The sequence below is a fragment of the Armigeres subalbatus genome, chromosome 3 (assembly GCF_024139115.2).
Source record: "Armigeres subalbatus isolate Guangzhou_Male chromosome 3, GZ_Asu_2, whole genome shotgun sequence".
In the NCBI taxonomy this organism is placed as follows: domain Eukaryota; kingdom Metazoa; phylum Arthropoda; class Insecta; order Diptera; family Culicidae; genus Armigeres; species Armigeres subalbatus.
In genome coordinates this window covers 267947324-267974100 of record NC_085141.1, presented here as the reverse complement: position 1 = coordinate 267974100, position 26777 = coordinate 267947324, and the positions used below count along the sequence as shown (strand labels likewise).

Sequence of the window (26777 nt, the reverse complement as noted above, 5' to 3'; positions counted from 1 at the left end):
TGAGTTGCAGTAATCTACGTGGAACATGTGTGCTGCTAGGGTTGGCCGAAATTGTCGTTTGGCCGAATGAGTCAACAGGCCGAAAATGCTGTTTGCTTGTAAACACAGACACAGAAAGGACCATTTGGCCGGTATTTTCGGTCAGATGATCTATTTGGTCAAACGACTTTTTCGATCGTATATCCATTTCGTTAAATGACATTTTCGGCCAGATGGGTCTAATGATTTATTTATTTCGACCAAATGGCCCTTCCTGTCGTTCGATAGAAAAACTATTTGTTCGAATGTTGCTTGGCACAGCGGTTCTCAACCTGGGGTACATGTACTCCTGGGGGTACCTTCGCCGGGCCCAGGGGGTACCTCGGACAAAAATACATAATGGTGGATTTTAATCAAAACTTATTGATAAAGTTTTGATATATGTATTTTTTTTTAATTACAAGATTTTGTCTTGTACATAATAAGCATGGCGATCAGTAACTCAAAGTATATTGAATCCTTCCCTCCACAACAAACGTAATGGATGAAAGGCTGTGGGAGGAAAGATCAAAACGAAAGAACGATGAATGAATAAATATAAAAAAAACTTCTATGCTATCTATCTGATTGAAACAAAATGTTGAATGAAAAAAATATGAATATGAATATACTTCTGAACTAAAATTTAGAGTCTACCCTTTCGGAAGCCTTCTATTAAACAGCTCGGAGAACACCTTTCAAGAGGATCGGAGGACTCCTTCCAAGAGTTTCGGAAACCTGCTTTCAAGAGGTTCAGAGGCCTCGATAGCCTTTCTTTCAAGAGGTTCGAAAACCTTCTTTCAAGATGTTCAGAAGCTGGGAAATCTACTTTCAAGAGGCTCGGAAACCTCTTTTCAAGTGGTTCAGAAGCCTCTTTTCAAGAGGCCCGGAAGCCTCTTTTCAATAGGCTTAAGCTTCTTTTTAAGAGGCATAAGCTTCTTTTTAAGAGGCCCAGAAGCCTCCATTCAAGCGACTCAGAAGCCTCCTTTCAAGAGCCCCAGAAGCCTCCTTTCAAGAGGCTCATATGCTTTTTTAAGATAATCCGAAGCCTTCTGTCAAGAGGCCCGGAAGCCTCCTATAAATAGGCCCAGGAGCCTTTTTCAAGAGGCCCAGAAGCCTCCTTTCAAGAGACCCAGAAGCCTTTTTTCAAGAGGATTCGAAACCTTCTTTCAAGGGTCCAAAAGCCTTTTTACAAGAGCCCCATTCAAGCGACTCAGAAGCCTCCTTTCAAGAGCCCCAGAAGCCTCCTTTCAAGAGGCTCAGATGCTTTTTTAAGAGGATCCGAAGCCTCCTTTAAATAGGCCCAGGAGCCTTTTTCAAGAGGCCCAGAAGCCTCCTTTCAAGAGACCCAGAAGCCTTTTTTCAAGAGGATCCGAAACCTTCTATCAAGGGTCCAAAAGCCTTTTTCAGGGTGACCACTCTAGTCGACAAAATTAATTCCCGGGTTTTTCCCGGTTTTCCCGGTAGGCTTTTCAAAATTTTCCCGGAAATTTTTAAAAGTGCCTGAGAGGGTTTTGATTATGTAAAACGATGTATTTTATTTGAACAAAGAGAATAGTTTCTTGGTATATAAAATCATATTTAATTATTAATTGAGTTATTTGGTAATAAGCAATGAATTCTAACATTCCAACGGACTCATGACTCGCTGTAAAAAATTTTTTTTGTGACTTTATTAGAGTGATTTTTAAGTTTTTTACAAAGTTCATCACTACTCGCTGTAAAAGACTTCACGTTCTAACTGCTGTTTTGTCCGAAAAGCTTTTGAGATATTGATTGCACTCTAGAAGCTATGTAGCAGGAAAATAATGAAAAGTGCACATATCGACGATTTCGTGCAATACTGGCACAACTCAAAATACTTCATTTTTGACATTTTGATTGCAAAGCACAGAAAACAGTATAAAGTAACATTTGACAAAGACTCAGGTCGAAATTCACAATGCATCAAAATTTGACGATTTTTCGAAAAAAAAATATTACCTACCTCGAATTTATTGATTTTTTTATTGAAGCACATAAAAGTAATCCTGAGGTATCAACACATGCAAAAATATCCATGGAATACAACTTTAAAAAAAACTTCAATAAAAAAAACTTAAATGTTTTTGAATAATTTCGAAATTTACAAAAACATTTAAATTTTTTTATTGAAGTTTTTTAACGTTGTATTCGGAACATTTTCAGATTTCGAGTTCTGTCTGTATTGCACGAAACCGAAAAGATTACAAAATGGTTCATTGATGAGCCAATGAAAAAAAAATACCTAAAGAATGTTTATATGTCTAATGTTTTCTCTAATTTCTCGCATTGAAACTAACGATCTAACAGTCTTTTGCTGTAAAAGGCAAGCTAAGACTTTATTTTCAGTAAACCTATCTTCTAAAAAGAGTCCTTTACTGTTCTGTACTCGGTAGATCTTATATTTTTGCAGTACCTTTGTTTAATCTTTCGTTTTTTTTTTAAATAATAATGGGCAGTTCAGTTAAGGAGGTACGCCAACGTTAATAAAATAAAGGTAGGAAGGTTGAACAGTTTAGTGTGTCAAACATGCATCAAATTGCAGTATTAAACGACAACCAACCATAAACTGGTACCTGGAAATCTGCGTAAATTGCAGGAAGCCTCCAAGGAATTCCAAGAATTCGAATAGACATCATAAAAGTTCTTGAAAATATGGAAGCAGTCTAGAACCTTCGTAATTTTATCAGAATGTTTATTGTAAAAGCAGTAAGGATTGCTCATGAAATTTAAGAAAATTATTTAAAGCTCGTAAGACTTTTGAACATACATTTGAAAATAAGTAGGAAAAAAAGCGATAAAACTTTATTAAATATCGATTGAAGACCTGGCATTACTATAAGTCATTATCAAAATCCAAAGAGGCTAAATATTGGTGAAAACTTATAAAAAAGTACCTAATTAAAGGAATTTTTATGAAATTGTACAACTAAAAATTTAATCAAATCAATATTTGCTTAATCAAAGCATTGTTTCGGGACTGATTTGCGATTCAATTCTGTAGAATGCAAATGTTTCCCCTTAAACTAATTCCTTTTTCTGATAGAGGAAAGCTTAGTCTGTTGGATACATATCGTTATTTTCTCAGAAAATGCTCGCTTCAGAATGGAAATACTGCAGTGTGTTTTCAGTGCACATGCTCCTGCGGCTCTGGCGTGCATTTTTTAGACAGATGGATGTGACATTTTTAATATTCAAATATCCCTCTATTAGTTGCACTTACTGAATTAAGGATAAATAATCGTTTATATGGTATAAAATCAAAGAGCAGAGCTTTATGCAAAAATGTAGGACAACACTGTTTGCCTTTCAATATTTGTTTACAAAATATTGGAAGGCAAACAGTGTTTGCTTTTTTCGAGTAATTCTCATAATTCATTTCAAATATTCAGCCTCGAAAAGTGTTAAAGTTATAGTCAGATCTGCTATATTAAAAAATCAACATATACTTTAACATATTTATAAATTTAACATAAATTTGAAAAAAAAAATCCCGGTGGGCTCATCAAATTCCCGGGGTTTTCCCGGGTTTTTCCCGGTGATTTCAAATTCCCGGGTTTTTCCCGGTTTTCCCGGATTCCCGGGTGAGTGGCCACCCTGCTTTTTACAATAGCCCCGGAAGCCTCATTTCAAGAGGTCCAGAAGCCTCTTTTCAAGAGGCCCAGAAGCTTCTATTCAAGAGGTCCGGAAGCATCCTTTCAAGAGACCCAGAAGCCTCCTTTCAAGAGGCCCAGAAGCCTTTTTTCAAGAGGCCCGGAAGCCTCCATTCAAGAGGCCCGGAAGCTTTTTTTCAAGTGGCTCGGAATTTATCTTTCTAGAGGCTTGGAAACCAACGTTCAAGAGGCTCAGAGACATCCTTCCAAGATGCTTAGAAGCCTCATTTTAGGTGGCTCGAAGGCTGTCTTCCAAGAGGTTCGAGAGCTTCTCTCCAAGAGTTCAATATAATGGAAATTTCATTCAACTTTATGGAGAGTCATAGAAGAACAGCTCCTGGAATTCATCTCATGGCTCCGATATTCATCCCATCAAAAACAAAGTAATGGAAAACATTTTGATTTGTTTCTTACTTTAGTAATTTTGTTGTATGCGTGTTGACAAAAAGAAGCAACGAAATTGCTCCTGTATTTCTTTGTTCCGCGATGATTTGAATATTTGTGCAGTGAGATGGAGATCGGAACAGTTCCCCTATAATATCCTGTTAATTTTCAGTTCCATTTTTCATATATCTTATGAGTTACACTAATTTTTATTTACATCAAAAAATAGGGGGTACCCCAATTGATGCAAAAGTGCGAAGGGGTACCTCTCACGAAAAAGGTTGAGAACCGCTGGCTTGGCGGAATAACACTGTAAGCCATTTGGCGGAATAATGTTAACGTTTGTCCGAAACGGTTGTTGGGTCGAAAGTGGTTTGACCGAAAATGTATTTTGGTTAACAAGTTGGTTCAACTTGGCAACCCTGTAGACTGAAACTGCCGTTTGGTCGATATAATCGCTTGGCTGAAAATGTCGTTTTGCTGAATAGATCATTTAGTCGAAATGACCTTTCTGCAAAACACTCCGACAGTTTAGGCAAGATGTCCGTTCCGGCCAAATGGCCCTTTCTATCAAACGACCATTTCAGCCAATTGAGCTATTCGGCCAACGGATTTTTTCAGCCAAAGGAACTGTTCGGCCGAACGACATTTTCGCCAGTGTGCACCTTTCAACCAAACGACATTTTTGGCGAAACAACTTTAGGCTAGATGGGCTTCGGCTTAATGGTTTGTTCGGTCAAATGTCATATTTGGCCAAACAAAATTTTGGCTTTTGGCCAAATGTCTTTCTGCCAGACGACCGCGCAAAAATTCTATTTCAACGAGAAATTCTCTGGATTTCAACGGAAATCATAAAACACGGATAAAAAAGTTTATAAAAAGAGAAATCCTTCAGAATTTGCACTCGAAGTTCTTCTTAGTTTTTTTTTTCAAGGAAATCATTGGTATTTTCACGAAAATTTCAGTGGAGTTTCAACGTGATGAGTTGGAGATATCTATCAGAAAATTCTAAGGACTTCTTCGAATTTCAATCGGCGTAAAAAATCATAGTTCAGCGACGTAACAAATTTTTAACGGCGGCGCGCCGAAGCCACCAATTATGAAAAAATTGAATTTGTTGAGAGTTAGAATTTGAAGATCAGCTCTCAACAAATTCCTTTGCTGCCCATTGCACTGGAAAGGCAAGTAGGCAGCAATAAAAGAGAATTGTTCAAAATTTGTTTCAACAGAAACTCCCAAGGTTTCAAAAACTTTTGTTTCAAATGAAGAATATAATTTGTGTTTGATACGTCTGTTAATGACAATGGTGACCCCACCACAGGTGCTGTTAAGACGATCATTTCGATAAATATAGTAAATTGGATCTCTTTTAATGGAGAGTCCTGGTTTTAAATAGTTAAATTATTGGAATCTTCTCCCACAGGACAGGCGTCCTTGGCGTGTGAGGTTCCACCACAAATCATGCATTTAGCATCCATGCGGCAATGTTTAGTTCCTTGACCCCACTTTTGGCACTTACGGCACTGAGTGGGGTTTTGGAACTCTCCCCCGGACCTGAGGAAATTTTCCCATGTTACACGGACATGGGGCATAATACAGGCCTTTTCCAAACTTTTTTCGTTAAAGTGAACTAAATAAAATTCCTGAGAAATACCCCTCTGGGAAGTACTAGAGCGAAATTTCTTTTTCATCTCCGGTGAAAATCCAAGTAATTGAGAAATTTCAATTTTAATCGCATCCAGTGATTTATCATCACTGGGGAGACCGTTCAAGACGACTTTGAACAATCGCTCAGTTTTGTCGTCGTACGTGACGAATTTATGCCGCTTTTCAGTTAAATACTGAAGAAGACGTTTGCGATCGCCAAAGGATCCCGGCAAAACGCGGCAGTCACCCTTCCTGTCAATCTGAAATGAAACCTTGATCCCCTGAAGGTTACTCAAAATCTCATTCCGAAATCCAGAAAACTCGGCAACAGATACCACAATTGGCGGAATCCTTTGCTTCTGGGCTAGAGGTAGATTCGATTTGCTCGATTTCATCATGAATCAAATCGAACTGATTGCTCAAGAATTATTTCCAATATTAGAGCTACAAGGAATATCCGAAGTCTGCAGCTTCCTTCTATGTTTTCCGCGCTCTGGCAGAACGGTCTTGAAACCTTGTTTCTTAGAAGGAAGTGGAGAATTCAGAGACTCCCCTTTCCTCTTGTTTTTAATAATTGCTGAGCGTGGAGACGTGACCTTCTAAGAGGTTTTTCCCATCAGAACGGTGTCGCTGCACGATTACTACCGCTTGTCTGAATTTTACTTCCCAAAACGGATCCAACGTAAAACGAAGGCACGGGTCCAAGCAAAGTTCGTAACGGAATCAGTAGGCACAAATAGCGCTGAGAAGCACTGTTGAAATTAGAATAGCTTCGAGTAGTATTAAAATCTTCCTTCAGCAAAAAGAAAACAGATCCGCACAGCACGAACGCACGATGCGGTCTGTGTTTATGCAGAGTACATTCAGAGTTTGTTCGCCGATGAAAGCCGTACAGGGTTCTCGAGCCAATCACATTAGGAGATGCTGAACATGAAAAGTTTACCACCATCTTTGAAAATTTTACACGGTAATTAGTAAATTATATTACTCTTCTGGTCTCATTACTTAACGAAAACTATTCGAATGGTCATGAATTTACAAAGCATGGTCAATGAAGTAGACTATCAGAAATCCATTTCTCTTTAAAATGTTTAAATGCGACTACTTATAACTGTACCCATTTTTTATCTGTTTCACGCATTTGAATGATAAACATGCCATTTTTATTCACTTTATCGCTGAATCCAATAAAGTGCCTGTGCTCGCACGTTCCGATAGTTACAGGTTGATGCACAACAATAAACATCACGTAGCAGTGTAACTTTCAGTGATTTGATTAAACTATCGTGGCAGATATTGTTCTAAAGCGTAGGAGTGAAATGCATCGTAATTGACGTAGTTTGATACTTAATGATTTTCTGAAAAAAAAAATCAACCACCATGACACCATGACACTTTCAAAATTCACAGTTTCATATAGGGTAAATGATGTATCTTGGACAAGCGCAGGACATTCATTAGAAAATATATCGAGATTGAATAGTATAAAACAATTGAAAACCACTAGTTTCATCCAAATACATAACCAATGATTAGTCTTGCGTCTCCATTGCCCAATTTTTGAGTAAATTACGTTTACTAGGTGTAAACTGTGATATACTGTGAATTGAAATATTTTCTTTTTGGACATCAAATATATAATTTCGACATGGAAAATGCATATATTTTGGACAGAGTCATTTTCTCCTAATTTAAAAATGGCCACCTACAGATCTCAATGGTATGACTTACCTACACGTATCCACATTCATTTAAATGCATTTATTTGCTTAACTGACATAGAATAAACCAGAAATTAACATTATTTCGCAATCTTATCGATATCATTGAAAACAGCCTGAAAGTTGGCAATTAATGGTTCATCCATGTACTGTACATGGGGTGACCAATAAATGTCTGATGCATAAAAACATAACTTCATTTTGGTCACTCCTTTTTCATCCGTCTCAAGTTCATGTTAAGCGATTGGAATATGTTATTATCTCAATTACAATCAAACTTTGGCCGCAAGACCTCAAGATTGCCGTTTGAACCAATTTAAACGTGTTTCAGGTGCATGTTACGAAGAGTCCTATAATGCATGTTCTCCTGCATACTGGCGTCCAGCAGGCACTTTGGTAGAAAGCTTTACATTTTAGGTAATTTTAATGATAAATAATAGTTGATTTGTGAATTCTCATTAGGAGCCGCTAGAGTTGAGGTAAAAGTATGCAATGATCATACTTTCGATAAAAATTTTCCTACACATTATCTAAACTTGATCGAAGAAGCTCAGGCTTGTCCAAAATATGTACATGTCCAAAATATATCATTTACCCTAGTCACTGTTTGCTATCCTGAAATATGTGTTTCCCTCACTGTTGCGTGTGTTTCAAATGTGGATGGCATGGCAAAGATAAATCAAACAAATTGATTTGTTAGCATTACTGAATGGTTCTACCGTTTTCATAACACATAAGACAAAGCCTTGTGATTTATGGCTGTACTCACTTGGTGTCAAAACTAAGGTAGTGAAAATTAGCTGTTCTACAGATGAACGGGCTTTGGGTACTCCCATGTTATAATTTAGAGATAAAAACAACGATATTTGTCAAAATGGGAATTGTGTTGTGACATTGTGTATATGTCTGAAGCAAATTGTGTGACTCGTTTTGTTTCCAATTTGATCATTTTAATTCTCTAGATTTCTGGACATGTTTCAAATATACATAAGCATGAAGTCATTACATTAGGGATATAGGAAATAACAATAGTTCAAGTAACTTGCACTCAAAACTTTGTAACTGCGTTGGTAAACGTACTCTGAAGCGAGGATTTGATTTTCACCTCAGCGAAGAGCCGAATAGTTTTACCTCGAGCATGCGTTTTAATTGACATAAGCATTTGAAATGAATCATAAATGTTGCACCTGTTGCACTAAATTTAGAAAACAATTATTTTTCGACAAACTTCTGAGGAGCAACTTGTATCGGTCAAGCAGATGCATCATCGACCAATGCCATCCAACATGAATATCGATAACAAAGCAAAACTTCTCACGCTATGCGAGCTTCCTTAACACGCCCCATCCAACCAACACACGCCTTCGCGAAATCGTTGCTTCGTACAAATCGAAGGTTTTCTAGAATTGTTTTTCAACCCCGGTATAGTGTCGGTCGATCGCAAATTATTGTCTCTTCGACTTCTTCGAAATCAATTTTCTACCCGATTGCACTGAACAGCTATTATATAGGAAGGTTGAGTGTCAACAGCAGTACAATAAATGTGTCGCTTCGAGCGCACTTGACGTACAGGTTCATCCATTACCCATATTTACCTTTAAGCAGAATGATGACCTCTCGGAGCCCAGACTGGGTGAGAGTTAACTTTCCGGGTTTGTTCGTTCGCGTGACAAGGTGTGGGTTTTATATTCAGTAGAGTTCGCAAATCGGTTCAATTTACATAGGTAATTTTTGTTCGATTTTCACAGTTTATTACAATCTTCCGACTGAATCAGAACGAACATATTTCATTAGTTTTTTTTACTAATTTTATTTGCTAATTATCTAATACATGCATTCATCTTTTAGACTAGGTGTTCCTTAACACTATCATCCTTATTTGCTATGTTACTTTTTAGTTATTATTAATACATTATTGCCTCTGGCAGTTAGGATTTTTCCTCTGGTTGAATTGAACCATGTAGGAATTACAATGTTTTTAACTTAAACTAAACCTAACCTAATTTATACTAAGGGTACAAGGAGCTAATCGTTGCAATAGAAGATTGCAACGATTTTTGTCTAAAATTGGAAATTATTTTGTTGGACATTTGTTGCAATGTCTCAATAATCTATGAAGTTCATTGGTACTATACCACGGAGGCAACTTCAGAATCATTTTCAAAATTTTATTTTGAATCATCTGAAGTGCCTTCTTTCTGGTATTGCAGCAACTAGTCCATATTGGCACAGCATACAACATGGCAGGTCTAAAAATTTGTTTGTAAATCAAAAGCTTGTTCTTAAGACAAAGTTTTGATTTTCTGTTTATAAGTGGATATAGTCACTTAATATATTTGTTACATTTGGCTTGAAGGCCTTCAATATGATTTTTAAAAGTTAATTTTTGATCTAGCAGAAGTCCTAAATGTTTAGCTTCGCTAGACCAATTAATTGGAACCCCATTCATAGTGACAATATGTCTGCTAGAAGGTTTCAAATAAGAAGCTCTCGGCTTATGTGGGAAAATTATAAGCTGAGTTTTGGGAGCATTCGGGGAAATTTTCCATTTTTGCAAGTAAGTGGAGAAAATATCCAAACTTTTTTGCAATCTACTACAAATGACACGAAGGCTTCGCCCTTTGGCTGAGAGACTTGTGTCATCTGCAAACAAAGATTTATGACACCCTGGTGGTAAATCAGGTAAGTCAGAAGTAAAAATGTTATACGATATGGGCCCCAGTATGCTGCCTTGGGGGACACCAGCCCTTACAGGTAATCTATCAGATTTAGAATTCTGATAGTTTACCTGTAGCGAACGGTCTGATAGATAATTTTGGATCAGTTTAATAATGTACAGAGAAAAATTAAAACTCATTAATTTAACAATCAAACTTTCATGCCGACACTGTCCAATGCTTTCTCTATATCAAGAAAAGCTACGCTACTCCAGTCGAACATCCTTCAGATTTGTTGAGCCAAATTAAATTCGTAACTCTTAATAACTGATGGGTGGTTGAATGCCCATGGCGAAAACCAAATTGCTCATCAGCAAAAATAGAATTGTCACGAATATGAACCATCATTCTATTTAAAATAATCTTTTCAAACAGTTTGCTTATTGAAGAAAGCAAACTGATTGGGCGATAACTAGAAGCCTCAGCTGGATTTTTATCCAGCTTCAAAATTGGAACAACTTTGGCGTTTTTCCATTTATCTGGAAAGTATGCCAATTGAAAACATTTGTTAAATAAATTAACAAAAAAGGATAAAGAGCTCTCAGAAAGTTTTGAGCCTTTTCGCCATTTGTTAATGAAATTTTATTTCGCTCTTTAAGCGCTGGAATTGGCTTTTGAGGTTTTTTAAGAATTTTCGTTAATTTTCAAAAGGGTTTCGAACTGGGATCCAATTTCGAGACATTATTCTCAAAGTTGGTATTTCTCAGAATAGCGAAACGTTTTTTAATTTAATTTTGCAAATCACGCCAAAAAACTTTCAACGTGGGATCGCGAGTTCTTTGGTAGGGGAACTGGGGGTAGGACGCCCACGTTAAGGAAAATGCCATTTTTATCAATGAAAACCACCATTTCAGCCAGTTTTCATCAGCGCATACTGAAGAACAGCATATCTGCGACTGACTACCGATAACAGATATCTAATTGTCCATTTTATTGCACAGAAATTTGATTTTTAAAAAGCACCCGAAAAAAATGATTTTGAAACCATGCGGGGTGAGATGCGCCAGTGGATGGGTTAAAACGCGCATGTGCTTATCGTACTGATTTTCATTTTAATTGCCTACATTAAGGCAATTAACCGAATGTTTCAGCTGTTTCGGTCATACGAAATGAGCATGGGCGTAATGCCCCACACCGACCTCAGAAGTTTGAAGGCCCATAAAATCGTTTTAAAACCATTCTTGACGACGATTTCGTGTGGAACATAAAGAACACGAGTAAGCAGCATGGCTCATGGCTAAATTATTAATTTATCAATGTATAACAGCGACAGAAAGACTAAATTCCACCGAGCTAGAATTGCATCAAAACACGCAAAAATCGTTTTTTCGAGTTTTTCATGTATAACTAGAGAAAAATCATGAAATATATGTATCCAATGGCAATATTTTTCATTGCTTTATCGTATAGACTATTGAAAATAATCAAAATGGGGATATTTAACCTTATTCAGGGGTGGCGCGTTTTAACCCCTATGGGCGTGCTACCCCCACTTCCCCTATTGCCTTCGCCTCACATTTTTAAGACGGATCAGTAGCTGAAGATCGTCGTCAATAATAATGGAGTTGAATTAAATTTTGTCAAAGATACGAGAGCATTATCAATATCACTTTTGGTATCGAGAGGAATATCAACATCAAAATTCCTATCGATATATGTTTTATATAAATCCCAATCAGCTCTATGATAATTAAAAGTAGAGCTGATTGGATTATAAATGGCTTCTTGTGAGATTTCAAATGTCACAGGAAGGTGATCAGAGTCAAAGTCAGCATGAGTTACCAATTGGCCACACAGCTGACTTGAATCCGTTAAAGCCAAATCAATTGTCGAAGGATTTCGAGTGGATGAAAAACAAGTTGGGCCATTGGGATATTGAATAGTATAATATCCCGCAGAACAATCTTCAAATAAATTTTTGCCGTTGGAATTGCTTTGAGCATTATTCCATGAACGGTGTTTGGCATTGAAGTCACCAATTACGAAGAATTTTGATTTGTTGCGATTCAGAATTTGAAGATCAGCTTTCAACAAATTCTTTTGCTGCCCATTGCATTGAAAAGGCAAGTAGGCTGCAATGAAGGAAAATTGTCCAAAATTTGTTTCAACAGACGCTCCCATGGTTTCAAAAACTTTGGTTTCGACCGAAGAAAATAATTTATGTTTGATACGTCTATTAATGACAATGGCGACCCCACCACAGGCGCTGTCAAGACGATCATTTCTGTAGATAAAATAATTTGGATCTCTTTTAATGGAGAGTCCTGGTTTTAAATACGTTTCAGTTATAATGGCAATATGCACATTATGAACTGAAAGGAAGTTGAATATTTCATTAATTATTGTTGAAACTGTACTGTGACCAACAATTAAGCTCGGAGATTTGGCGAGGCGTTTTTTTTGGTGCCTTCTTTTAACATTGTTTCAAGCATTGTCCATTGCATTGTGGTAGCTACCACCGTGTTGTGCAAAATGGTGACTGTATTTCTTGTACGATCATTACTTCATATATACCTATTCATACTGCCAAGCTTCTTGAATTTAAAAAAGGTTTGGATCGATTTTTTAAATTTGAATCAAATCAAAATACTATTTTAAATATCAGATTGAACATTAGCGTTTTTTTTTTATTTAATTTTTCAATTTAATTCACATTTAAAACTAAAGTAATTATGTTGGTTTCTCTTAACAGGAAACAGCACTAATGTTTTGATATTATTAGCCTTTTCTGAATAGTTGTTATTAGTAATTATGAACATTTTTAGCATATATGTTACAAAATAAACACAAACAAAATCTCTGTTATTCCAAATAGAAGCCATAAATTTAAGTACAAAAAGTAATATTTATTGGATAATTGCAAGAGCTGTTTTCCCCTTTTTTTCAAATTTATTCGATGCTAGACTGCTCACGATCGCAAATTTGTAGCAACTGCATTTTTGTTAATTTCTTAAATGGTCTGTAAATCATCGTCATAAATTAATATCAGCTTATCATAAATTAAAAAAAAAAACTGTACATATTTTATGATTCTAGCTTACTTATGAATTAAGTTTTGGGTAGGGTGACCATATGCTATCCTAAAGGAGGACATGTCCTCCTTTTTCATTAAAACCAGATGTCCTCCTTTTTAGAAATTTTGGGAAAGCAGTTGCATAAATAATCATTGATGAAGAAATTCTAGTTCAATAAACAATAATACAGCAGAAGTCCATTCTGTATGCACACGTTTGCGTTATTGTTTTTAATTCTGAAATATTTTCCTTCAAGCTTTGGAATAAAATTTATGTAAATATCGGAAATGAAATGCGCGAGATACAATAATGCAGGTGTCAAAAATATCAGTAGAATCGGAATTGTGAGAATTGGATTAAGAAAAACAGATCAAATTGCCTTTCAATTGCGAGGCAAAGAGCAGCCGCCTTGCCATGCCAATAATGGAATAGAAATACCTAAAACTAATCTGAACAGCTTTAAGTTTCTTTAGTTTGAATCTGAAAAGTTAAGAATTTGTTCAATTGAGAACATTGTGATCATACAGTTAGCATACAGTCATTCTAACTCACATGCTTTAAATTGTCAATCTCAATGTAGTTCAAGAAAAAAATCTCTGGACAACTAAGCATCTTGTATTCGGTCCTTATAGAAGCTAATGTTCGGTCAGTTATCTATTTAAGCAAAAAATATTCAGAATTGTAAACTATAAACCTTTCATATTAGAATTCTGTGGAATATCGCTGAAATTGCCAGCATAATAATAGGTATTCAACATTTGTTAACTACTGATTTTAAAACTAGTTGAAGCCAAAATCTGTTCATTAAAAATATTGCTGGTAGTTTATAATTAGAAAGTGCTTTATGTAGATTCTAATGAGAGTCAGAAACGTTCCATCTGAAGTTAATAAAGTAATCTGTTATGTTAGTAAAATAAAGGAAGATGTCGTTTTTGCCTGGACTTACAAAAACTTCTTACAGTAGACTTTAGTGTGCAAAAAACTAACAAATATAATATTCTTAATCTAATTAAAAACTAAAAATCGATCGATGTTTTTTATGTCCTCCTTTTTGAACCAAATGTCCTCCTTTTCGCTGATTCATATTTTCTACTTTGTAATTGCCAAGAGCTAGTTCTGCTTAGTAGAGTTTGGAACAGATTCTATTCCTTATGGGCAAAGGGAACTGCCGACGGCGCTTTTTTTGACAGATCGGGCTTCAATTATGGCATTAGACATTAGAGGAGCGCAGCAAAATGGAAACAACTAAACATTCGCCATATTGTTTTCAAAAAAGTCCATAGAAGCACACGAAGGCCGTACAATCATTACGTAAGGGTTTAGGGGGCGAATCTCTATCATTGTCTTACGCTTTTTTTTTCAAGTAAAGGCAATGGAAGTTGAAAGCCCGAAAAATCTGTTATATAATAAGTGTATTGTACCATAGAATCAAGTTCTGAAAGCCATGGAAGATCTGGATGCACATCGCAGTATTATAATCTCTGTTTCTTGATTTACATCCCAAAATTAATAAAAAGTGCGAAATCCTCTCGGAATTTTAAAGGATCTTTTCTTCTTCGTTAGCATTACATAATTAACTGCGATGTTTCAAAACCAAGTTGTTAGTTTTGCATTGCTAGCACGATAAAACACTTATGGCCATGGAAGTCGAGAAAAATGTCTGGATCGGAACGGAAATCCAGATTCATTCACTATGGTCTTATATCAGAAGACTAAAAGTGTTGAAAACTTCACTTTGTATTCGCAATGCATTTGTTTTATGACTAAATCTATACAACATGAAGTTTACTCACTTTAATGTGAAAATTATATGTGTTATCAGGCTTAAAAACTAAGTCGAAGTACGTGAATCCTCGTACGTGGATTCGTTGGAAGCCCGAAATAATAATTTCATAATTTAATCGAATTAAATGGTTCGGTTTGATAGAAGTCAAATGAAAAGCGATTACCCACTTTTACATGTGAGCTTAGAGGTAAATTTTGAAAAAGAAAAGAAAATATAACAAACAGCTATGCAAAGGTCTGAAAGGGTACCACAGAAAGGAAAGGTAGAGAACCGTTGCAGTAAACAATTACCGATGCTGTGTTAAATTTTATTAGTTTTGTCAACCGTTGTAGACTAGTACATATTAGTATACAAAAATTTTCTTTCCTCAATGCTAACATACATAAACTGTAAAATATATCACATACTTATAATAAAAAATAAATTGAGATTACATAGCGTTAATAAGAAAATGCTTCCGAATTGTGTTCAAATATATATTAGATTCTACCGAGACATTGTATAGTCAATAGTTTTGCAGTGTTGATTGTAAATGTCCATTATTCGATTTAAAGGTCAGAATTTTACATAATTTGTTCGATGATAGTTTGTTATGAATGGTACGATTCCGTAGTTGCTGAGCTCCATTGTATGCAAAGGTGTTTGTAGAACCAAAGAAACGGAGCAACTCAGAAGCAGCATTCTAGAAATCGATATGGCAGATCCGTACAGTGATCATGTCATACCAAGCTGCGCCGCAAGCAAGGCGAAACACGGACCAAATGCTAATATTCATTAGTCTAAGTTTAAAGACTAAGGACAACTCTTTGTAGTGGATTCTTTTTCGCAAATTTCATATCAATTTGTCCATTTCGAAACATATGCTGTGCATATGCACAGCCAAGATATTTAACAAAAAAATGGTTTTCGTACGGCCGAGTTGCCGAATAATATGCAATTAATTGTAATCAAGTGTCGGTCTTTCACCGTCATTAGTCGTCTGAGTACACGCGACCGTTTACGTAAAGGCAATCAAACTCATCAAATGCTTTAGCCAAGCAAGCCTTTGGCACAGCAGAGTGCGATTGAATTCGCATTCTATACCGTCCCGCCCAGTCCGTTGCTGGGGGCATGGAGTGCGATCCTCTCGTTTAATAAACAATGTGCACTCGCTTGGCTGTGGATATACAACAGTAAAGCAAATGTGGAGATTGGACAAATCAAGCATCCGAAAGATATTCAATTTGCAAAAAGAGAGCTAACCGCGGTGGAGGTTGGTACTGGATTCTGATGGCTTTTCCGCAAACGTGACCTTTAAGTGGTCTTGTTGTGTAGGGGTTATCACGCCTATCTAGAGAGTAGGAGGTTGAGGGTTCGAGTCCCTCCAAGACACGTGGATTCTTTTTCGCAAATTTCATATCAATTTGTCCATTTCGAAACATATGCTGTGCATATGCACAGCCAAGATATTTAACAAAAAAATGGTTTTCGTACGGCCGAGTTGCCGAATAATATGCAATTAATTTTAACTCTTTGTATGTCAGATTGAACTGTACTTCTTTATAGTTTTTCTTCCCGAGCCATTCTTTTTATTCCAGTTTTTTAGTTGCCACCCGATAGCAGAAACGCTTCATAAACCATAGCCTGTTATGAGCCCTGTGAATGATTGTATTGTAGTGGTCTACGAAAGAAAGTTTAGAGTCCAAAATTACTTCTAAAGTCCCTTTCTCTTTATTAGTTTTCCACATTTTAATTTCCTAATGCGATTGAAATGTTTGGTGTTGATCTTTTCTGCTAAATAATATTAAGTTGCATTTCTTTACATTCAGTTCTTATTAGGCTGACCATACGTACCGTATTTAACGGGCAGTCCCGCTTTTTAGGCCTTCTTGTGCTTTCCCGTCGTAATCTTAAAAATCCTCAATCTGTCCCGTTTTCGCACGGATTCTTCTAAAGAGCTGCAAAACATCATTTAATCAAATTCAATATTTTAGGTAAGAATCTAACATCAAATACATAGAAAGTGTTTTGTGTGTCTTTATTAGAGAAATTCACAGCCCTCGGCTGGTTCATCTCTAAACAAAGAAAGTGGATGAAACCCATCAATAAAGTGTGTATTACTATTAATGTTGTTCTTGAAAGAATGCTACCTATGCTGTTTTGTGTTTTCCATTGATCGACTTTTCTTAGGGGTTTTAACAGTTAATGACAACAGGTGCTTCTCCGGGATTTTTTTTCATACAGTTTTATTTCAATGATTTTTTTCTGCTTATTCCGGAGGCAAAATTTGAACGTTAATAAAACGAAGCGCAGGGATAAACATTCTAATTTTCATGTTAATTTTATTTTCGATTATTCTTTTTGAATCTTCCGAAGTAGGTAATTGATTTTTTCCCAATCTGCTTCACCACATATATTTTTCAATCATTAGATTCTTTTCAAAACAATTAAGAAACATTCATAGTCTTTCTGAACATTTAGAGATTATCCACTGTAAAAACACGAAGGCATGAAAAAATAATTTATAAAACAACTACCTTAGTTTACACATCAGGAGCTTGTCTGCAAATTTCGCTCACATGTGTGTGGACGGGATTCATGGGATTCCTCTAAGAAAAATTAGAAATTCGGCCCGATTTAAAACTCGGAAATCTCCCGAGAGTCCGAGCTGTAAACCAGACTATAAATTGGCCAGGATTTTTTTTTACATTTCGCGAACGCGAATGTCTAAACACCTTCATTCAACTCACGTGAACGAAAAACAAGTTGATCTTGTTCAACTTTTGGCAAGTCAATTGAATTCTGAATTGTTCAATTCACTTTCCCGTCACTCAAACGTAGCATCGCTCTCATGCGCATACCATATTCATGGAAATAATTAAAATTACATTTTATTAATAGGGACACGGCAGGTATTTCCGTCCATCGTCATAGGGGCTAAAACCATGGAAAGCAACGTTCATTTGCTAGAACTTCACTATAGCAGAACGTATCTCCTGAGCTTACAATTTGATACGGATGAGTTTGTCAAAAAAGTGTCTCTTTTATTGGTTTTCGAGACTATGACGAAAAGACGAAAATGCCTGCCTTAACCCCATTGGCGTAACTACAGGGAGGCTAGGGGGGCTAGGAGGGGCTATAGCCCCACCTAGGATCTGGCTAGCCCCCCCCTAGAAAATTTGTTACTTTGTATAAGTATTTCACATATCTAGTCCACTGATTATATACGGGGGTAAATGCAGAGAAAGGATTGTCTTCATTATCCAATCCCTCTCTTCGAAACACTACAGCAAGTTGAATCTATTCGCTCAAGTTTTTGAACTTCGAGCAATTGTTATAAAGCTTGCTCACGACAAAATCTGGATCCCTCAAAACACGTTATAACTTATGAAATACCAAAGGAAATACCTCATCATCATGTGAATTAAAAAATATATTATTTATTAGTATTACAAGTACCTAATGGATAATGGACAATTCCTTGAGATTTTCAAGTTTTTCCAGGTTTTGTGAGTAATTGTTATCTAAATCGAGCGTATGATCTTAACCTTCCTAACTAATACCAATCCTAAAAGCTGCAGCGCATTTTAATTATCACTGTAGGCTTCTTGAGAAAGGTTCGGTAAAACTCTTAGATTTCAAGTAGAGGTAACTAAAAGTTGAATAAGAAAGAACTTTGTATTCTTTCGAATGGATTTTAGAAACTCCGCATACTATTTAATCCTCTAATTGTCGCTGCAGCAATGAAACCAGTGAAAATGTCTCAGTAGGCGTGAAACAGACCTACTGAGAGAAAATATGTGTTAAATGTTCCTATGTGTAAACAAATGCTCCTATAAGTTAATTCGTTTCAATTTTTTTAACTAAATTGAAAATTAACGACCAATAAGTTGTATTGGGATGTAAAACTGATTTTTTTTTAAATCATCCTAGAAGTTATTCTAACAGGAAAGAGAGGTTAGATTGTTGTGGTCAGATCGCCGTTTGAAAGCTCGTAGGAATTGTCAGGCCACTGAATTGAAATCTGGCGCAAAGAGTTTAACCAACAAATTTATCCAATATTTAATTTATAATGTATTCTAGGTTCGAGGCAAATCAAAAAATCCTTCAACAATCAGGATCGTGCTTCACATTCTATTTACGGCAAGCGCAACACCTATGGTTTTCTAAACCTATCAAGATTGTTGGGAATCTTACGAGATTTCATTATTTTTGTAACAGGGCTGAGCGTCGATGAACATCATTTGAAATATTTAAGAAATCCATTGATATCTGGTAGACCAACAATATACATCAGTTGAATCGAGCGAAAATGGTAAACTTTCTGTGTTATGAGTGTTAAAATAGAAAAGTTTAAAAAAAAGTTAGCCCCCCCTAGAATTTTTCATTAGTTACGCCAATGCTTAACTCTATTCTTTCTTTGTTGAAATTCTTGTTATTTTTTCCGCAGATTTTTTTCCCACTTATATTCATGAAAAACGGACTTGGTATGGGAAATCAATAATCCCTCCCTATTGCTCTTTCCGCATTTGTCTTTTAACATGTTCTCTTGAAACATTTTTTTTTCTTCGCCTTCTAATGGCCAAAACCGGCATAAGGCAGGGTACTTTGAATATTGTTTGTTATTTCCAATTGTTCAGAATAGGAGAAATTTTTGATATTGGTCAATAATAAATTTCTTAATGCATGTCTAAGATTAGATTAAAATAAAATTCCACATTTTAATATTGAAAGATGCGTAATTTTCTGTTTCTTCGTGTTTTCGCCTGCGTCCCTTTGAAGAGTGAAATATTTGTAGTCTATTATTATTCCACAACTTACTTCATACAATAGAAGGTTATGGTGGTGAATGATTCACTCTAAAATATTTCTAATTTCTTACACGGAAAATGAACATTGCGCCCATACATTTTGAAATTTCCACAGCTCTTGAATTTTATCACAAGGTTGTTTGTCCCGTTTTGCAAGCGCGTTTGTTCCGTTTTTCCACCGAAATGATCTTCTCAACCTAGTTCACCATATGTAGTATTTGTCTGTTTCAACAATACCAAATGAACTTCATAACATCTCAACAAAAGACTTTATATTCAACTTAACCATCGTTCCATTTTGTAGCCGGGAAATTATTCCCATTTGCGTGGTTAGCTTCACATTTGAATAGTACACTGTTGATAACCAAAATCGAAAACTAATTTGCCACTACGTTTCTTCCCCTCTTTCAGCTACGATGGTTCTGGCAACGGTCTAGGTGAGCCCCCGTACCGGGGGCACCACGGTAGCCCACACTCGTCGCCGTCACGCTATTCCTACAACAACACTGCCAAAACCAGCATCCAGCATTGGCGGACATCCAGTGCCGGCGCATCGGACTTCAAGCGTAACTCGCGACTCCGCAGCTCGACCAGCGCCGTGCCCGGTGGGGGTGCCGGGGGAGGCAGTGGTTCCAGTACCAGCAGCACCGGCTCCAACATGGTCGATCTCAACATACCGCGCGGCCACTCGCCACACTTCAGTCCCTCGAGGCAAACCAGTGAGTAGTAGACAGTCTGTCATTCATGCATTTGTGCGCCCAATCCGCACAAAGGTAACCAAAACCGATCCGATAATATCAATTTCATTCATCAAGCCGAAACTAAACCCGAATCCAATCCCATCACCAAAACGGTCACGTTGAATCTCCACTCCGATTGTTTCACACATCACCGCAAATACCTTCCTACATACATCGCTACATCAGGCGGACATTCAAACGGCAGGCAACGCGCGACGAAACTTGATGCGTTATTTATCTTGCGCTCGAACTGATGATGCGGGTATCGATCGGAATACCACTTTGTGCCGAAGAAAAAGTCACCCACCTTCAACACGGGTGTGATTTTGCTTGTTGAGAATTTTAATGCGTGTTTTATCTCGCTGAATTTTGATGAAAATTGCCACTTACACGCGACGATGCTTAATTTGGAATTCGATTCAATAAATTGGTTATAATTAATGTCGTATCGCTTGAGTCGCATAAAAAAATCTTATCTTGATTGTTTGTTTACCAGTGCACAATTTCATTCAAAATCAATCAATTACATCTTGCCTGAGCCTGAGATTGGCTGAAAACTATGGTATTGTACGATATGGAGTAGTTAACAGAGGATTCTTAGGATTCAGTTTTAGAATGATATTTCAATGAATTTCATGCATAATAGGTGCTTAAGGTGCTCCATTTTAGCCGTATTGACAGATTACATACCTCTTTACCGTGCAAAGTTCAATTTTCAATGACAATTTTTCAATCATTCCATGGATAGTGTTCCATTTTTCACTGCAAGACGCCTGTCAATGGTTATTTAATTACCCATTACCCACTGTAAAAATCCCACTGGTAGAAGCATTGAATGCCATCGATATACCGCATCATTTTTCAGTCTCACGTTTCAAGCTCAGTTCATTTAATTTCCCTTGCCGTGCCATCTCACGCAACCTGTACCTTCATTTATCGTTGAACATGTATCTACCCACAGCTCAAACCGGAGACACGCAGACACTGCATGTGTACCTTCCGAACCATGGCTTCCGCATGATCCGCTTCGACGAGGCATCCGATGTCCGGCAGATAATTAATCTCATTGTGAACTCAATGTCACCCGGCCACAAAACAAACCCGCAGAGCTATGCACTCCGGCTGCGGCACATGCTCACGAAAGAAGTGCTCTGGATGCCACCCGATACCTCCATGTCGCAGGTGATGGCCCATATATTCAACCCATCCTGTAGCAACGCAGACTGTCCCAACGTGGACAAGAGTACGATTGCTAAGAAGATGCAGCAAAAGACTAGTGGAGTGGTTGGACATGCAAATAGCGTGTGGAAGGCTGAACTACGCGTACGCTACATACCAAAAAGTTTAAAGGAACTGTACGAAAAAGACAGGACCACGTGTCACTTCTACTTTGACCAAGTCAAGCAGGACTACATCCAGTCAAACATACCGAACATAGATCAGGATATTGCAATACAGCTATGCTGCTTAGGAATCAGGCATTACTATAAAGACACGAACCATTCTTCGAACGACCGGAAGCACCACCTGGAATATATCGAGAAGGAAATGGGCTTCAGCAACTTTATACCGAAATCTGTGATAGATACCATTAAGCAGAAGAATCTGAAGAAACTAATACAGGCCGGCTACAAGAAGGTCTACAGTTACACTGAGATGGAATACATGCTCAAGTTCTTCGACCTGCTCAGGACCCAGTACACGTTCGACCAGGAGCAGTTCAACGTCCAGCTGAGCAGTGGATGGAACATACGGGTTGACCTGATCATCGGTCCCCACGTGGGTATATCGTATTCTGTGAATCCTCAGGCGCCACCAACCAAGGTAACCGACTTTGAAAGTATTGAACGGATAACGACAAGCGTAGTGTCGTCTTCGCTAACCAAAAGCGATCACCAACCCAAGCAGCAGGGCTTGAAAAATTCCAAAGACCAACCAGATCTCACCAGTTCCTGCGGCAGTAGCGGAAGCAGCGATAAGAAGGACAAAAAAGGGGTCTCCTGCTCGTGCAGTGAAATCAAAACACAGCTCAGGATCAAAGTCAACGTTAACAGCGAAGACCTGGCGATCACTTGTGATGGTATTAAGACTTCTGAAAGTATAGCTGATCTAGTCGATGGTTACTGTAGGTTATTTAACAATACTGATATTAGCTTATGGGATCGCACCGTGATACCAAAAACCACTCCGAGCAATAGCGCTACCAATTCGCTCGAGAAGAGTCACCTGAGGAAGATGACTGACTCGCAGTCGTCGGAGAAGCAAGATTCGAGGCGATCGAGTAGCGACAAACTGAACAATTCCGTTCACAACGAACTGGAAGCCAGCACTAGTTCCAACAGTAAGCCAACTCTCAATGAAGACTACGCCGAACTGGGCATGTGCGACGAAGAAGGCGATTATTCAACTCCGGCGGCTCGAAACTACGAACTGGACCGGAATCAGATAACGCTGAACGAAATAATCGGTGTGGGACAGTTCGGAGACGTGCATATCGGTTCCTGTCGACTATCGAGCAAATCAACGCTAGTCAACAAACTGAACCAATCGCTAACCTCGGAATTCGATGAGCTTTCGCTGTCCGGTGAAAATAATAACACCGAGGTACAGCAAAAAAGCGGCATCATTCAAGTAGCAGTTAAGACCTGTAAGGCGGATGCTGATTTAGCTACGTCGGAAAAGTTCCTGGAGGAAGCATGTAAGAATAAAAATCATACTCAATTCTACTATTGTTTTTGATGCATCTTTTGTTGTATTCGATTCTTTACTAGATATTATGCAAAAATTTGAGCACCCTCACATCATCAAACTGATCGGTATCTGCAGCGGTTCTCCGATCTGGATCGTTATGGAGCTCGCCCGGCTAGGCGAACTGCGAGCCTACCTCAAGAAGAACGGTCCCAAGTAAGTTGGATCTCTACTTTGCTTTCTTCTTTTTCTTCCCACCAGTCTTTTTCTTCGGAGTTTCCTGTTCCGGTTTCCTATCCAGTCCCAAACTGGCACGTGTTTCTAGAACCTTCGAGCTAGGCACCGACGCATACAGCATCCCCACCGGCCCCGTCCGATGGATCTCAAACAGCCGTCTCTGGCCAGCTGTCGGTAGCTTGATGGCGCGCGTGCGACAGGGTAGAAATCGGCTTCCCGTAATTCCCGTTTGACCTTCGAATAGATCGCCAAAGCCCCAAGCGCTAACCTCTCGTCTAGGTGGAGCAGGTCGGCGAGTTTTGATCGGGATCGGCGGTTCCGCCCCAGGGACCACTTTTTCCGCATAAAAGAAGCAATCGTCCTCCGGATAGTAACGAACCATTTTGCGATATCCGTTTTACAGGTTGAAGCTGGGCACCCTCCTGCTGTATTCCTATCAACTGTCGACGGCACTCAGTTATTTGGAGTCGAAAAAGTTCGTTCACCGCGATATTGCCGCACGGAACGTGCTGGTCAGTTCACCGACATGTATTAAGGTGAGTTCTACAAGATTTTTTTTCTTCTATTTTAAATTTATGCACTTCTAATTTGGAGACATGTTGGGCCGAAAAAAAAGCTTATGCTATGTTCCGCACTCTGACAAGTTGATCTACATGAGCTACTTTGATCTTGTTCACAGCTTGCCGATTTTGGACTTTCAAGATGGGTTGAAGATCAATCGTACTACACGTCTACCAAAGGAATGCTCCCGATCAAGTGGATGGCGCCCGAATCAATCAACTTCCGGCGGTTCACCACCGCCAGTGATGTTTGGATGTTTGGTAGGTTTTCCTGAACGATAAGTTCTATCCATTGTTAAAAATTCACGTAGTTAAAAAAATGTTTGCTAATTTTGTTTCTAAATTACTTAAAATTGAACCACGTGTTCTTAGACCGCGCAGAAATCTTTTTGTCAGTATAACAAATGAGAGAAGTTCAGAAATTTACTAATCACATTTTACCATAGGCGTTTGCACCTGGGAGATTCTGATGCTGGGTGTGAAACCATTCCAAGGAATCAAGAACTGTGATGTCATTGGCAAGCTGGAGAATGGCGAACGCCTTCCTTTGCCGCCAAACTGCCCTCCGCGTCTGTACTCGCTTATGTCACAGTGTTGGTCCTACGAGCCACACAAGCGACCGAACTTCAAAAACATCAAGGAGGTGCTATAGTAAGTTACTTCATTCATTGTTTTTATCTTTCGCATAGTATAAAGCAACTGTTTTACAGTGAAATACTCACAGAAGAACGACATAGCGATTGCGAAACGATGCGTCGTGAAAATCGACGCGTTGCCGCCATGTCCTGGGGAGCAGGTGACGATGTAGCACCTCCAAAACCAGCACGTGGTCCAATGACTGGTGGTAAGTATCTCAAATTCAGTTTGCTACTAGCAGTTGTCATTCTTTTGAACTCGCAACCATCTTCAGTTTGAGTGCTCTAAACTTACACAAAAGATTTAATGACACTTTTTCATTAGCAGGCGATGGTTCCCAGCAGGGGCTTGGTGCCCCACAGACCTACATCATCGCACGAGATCCAGCCGTACTAGCAGCGTTGATGCGCGAGAACGAACAACGTGGAGTGAATCCGTCATCGTACACGACGCCCGCATCGGTATTTAACACACTAGCTGTAGATATAGACCCTAGCGCACAAAATAATACTGATAACGTCACGATTCCGAAAGAACCTGTTGCAACGGGCAATATGCCACTGAAAACCATTCCTCTGCCCGCTACCGAACTACTTAAACTCGATCCCGTTGTCGACGAAGCGAATAATCAAACCAACTTGACGCAATCGAACGATCCCAACTCCAGTGCTCCGTCCTCACTGGAAGTTGAAAACCAAAACTCTCTCGTTACTTCACCATCAACCAGTACCCTGGTACCGTCTTCAGTCGATTCCACCTCCGATCCTACCCTCGTTGGTATCGAAACTCTCGAACGCTATAAAAGCCCTCAAGACATGCTGTCCGCCAACAACAACCCGATTCCCACTAACCAACAACTGCAGAACCCATCCTACCCTATCCCGTGCGAAATCATTAACGCACTCACGCAGCAAACCCATTCCATTGAACCGACCTACAAGGCACTGCAAAAGAGTCAGGCCAACAACAGTATGAATCCCTCCCAGCTGAACAACAACAATTTCATGCATTCCAATGCTCCCCAGCAGCAGCCACAGTTCTACGCAATGCAACCCCAACAGCACCAGCAGCCGGGTAACTTGGTGATGTACCAACAGTACCACGCGCAGCATCAGCAGCAGGATCAGTACTTCCAGGTTGGTAGAATTTTCGTCCAGCGGCATGTTCCAAACGGGAAGAGTATGTTCGAATGGGATTGCGCGATGTGAAATGGAGAATTCATATGACTGGGAGTTTATTAACAAAATGTTGGGACTGAGTCGGTTCATAATGTTTCTTCATAGGGTTGCATGAAATATTATTATCTACTCATTTGTGGTTAGTAAATGGTTGGTAGCTCAATTTCGGAGTGGAAAATAATCAAATATGCATGTTTTCCATTAAAGATAAAATATCAACGGTAGTTACTTAAGTAAACAAAGAACTTGAAGTTAAAAAAAAACTTAGGAACAAAGTTTACATTACATCCACCACTAGGACATTGCCGCATCACAGTACATAAGTTCATTGGAAAGTACTTCGGATATAGATCCAGAAATTAGTATGGAAATTCCTCAAATTATTTCTCAAAAAATTTGAAGAAGGAATTCTAAAAATAATTTAGAATTTTCCTAATGAGTTCCTTCAAAACTTCCTCAAAGAATTCCCTTGAAAATTTATTTGGGTATTATTTCCGAAATTTCTCCAAAAGTTCCTTCAGGAATTTCTAAAGGAATACCTACGGACACTGTTTTAGGAATACATTCAAAAATCCCTTTAGGGGAAATACTTCGGAATTTGATTTAGATTTTTTTCCGAAATTCCTTCATGAATTTCTTCCAGTAATTCCTCAACGGATTTCTAAGGAAGCCCTAGGAAGATATTTTTCGCATTCTTTCGAAATTTCCCTCTGGAATTCATTCCAAACTTTATCCAGAGATTCTTTCCGAATTTCCCATTGGAATTCCTTCGGCCATTCCGCCGGAAATTTCTCTTCCAGAAATTCCTGTAGACCTTCAAAAATTTCTTAAAGAATTCATTCGGGAATTTTTTCAGAAATTCTTTTGGGAAATCTTTGGAAATTTCGTTTGTAAATTCCTTCAATGTTTTTAAACCGTTGTTTAAGCGTTTTTTTGAAAATAAGTTTGACACTCAAATACCGTGGGACATCAAAATCCGTATACTTA

At 38.2% G+C, this 26777-nt stretch overlaps 1 protein-coding gene across 1 annotated transcript in view; it reads left to right on the top strand.

The window, feature by feature from the left end:
- Positions 1-26777, top strand: part of LOC134224153 (uncharacterized) — a 161638-nt gene that overhangs the window by 112501 nt on the left and 22360 nt on the right. Inside the window, exons 3-10 of the mRNA XM_062703431.1 lie at positions 20163-20470; positions 21453-23189; positions 23263-23395; positions 23820-23952; positions 24096-24237; positions 24423-24627; positions 24687-24820; positions 24937-25073. Of these exons, the coding sequence (XP_062559415.1) occupies positions 20163-20470; positions 21453-23189; positions 23263-23395; positions 23820-23952; positions 24096-24237; positions 24423-24627; positions 24687-24820; positions 24937-25073 (2929 nt within the window). The remainder of the gene's footprint in view (positions 1-20162; positions 20471-21452; positions 23190-23262; positions 23396-23819; positions 23953-24095; positions 24238-24422; positions 24628-24686; positions 24821-24936; positions 25074-26777) is intronic.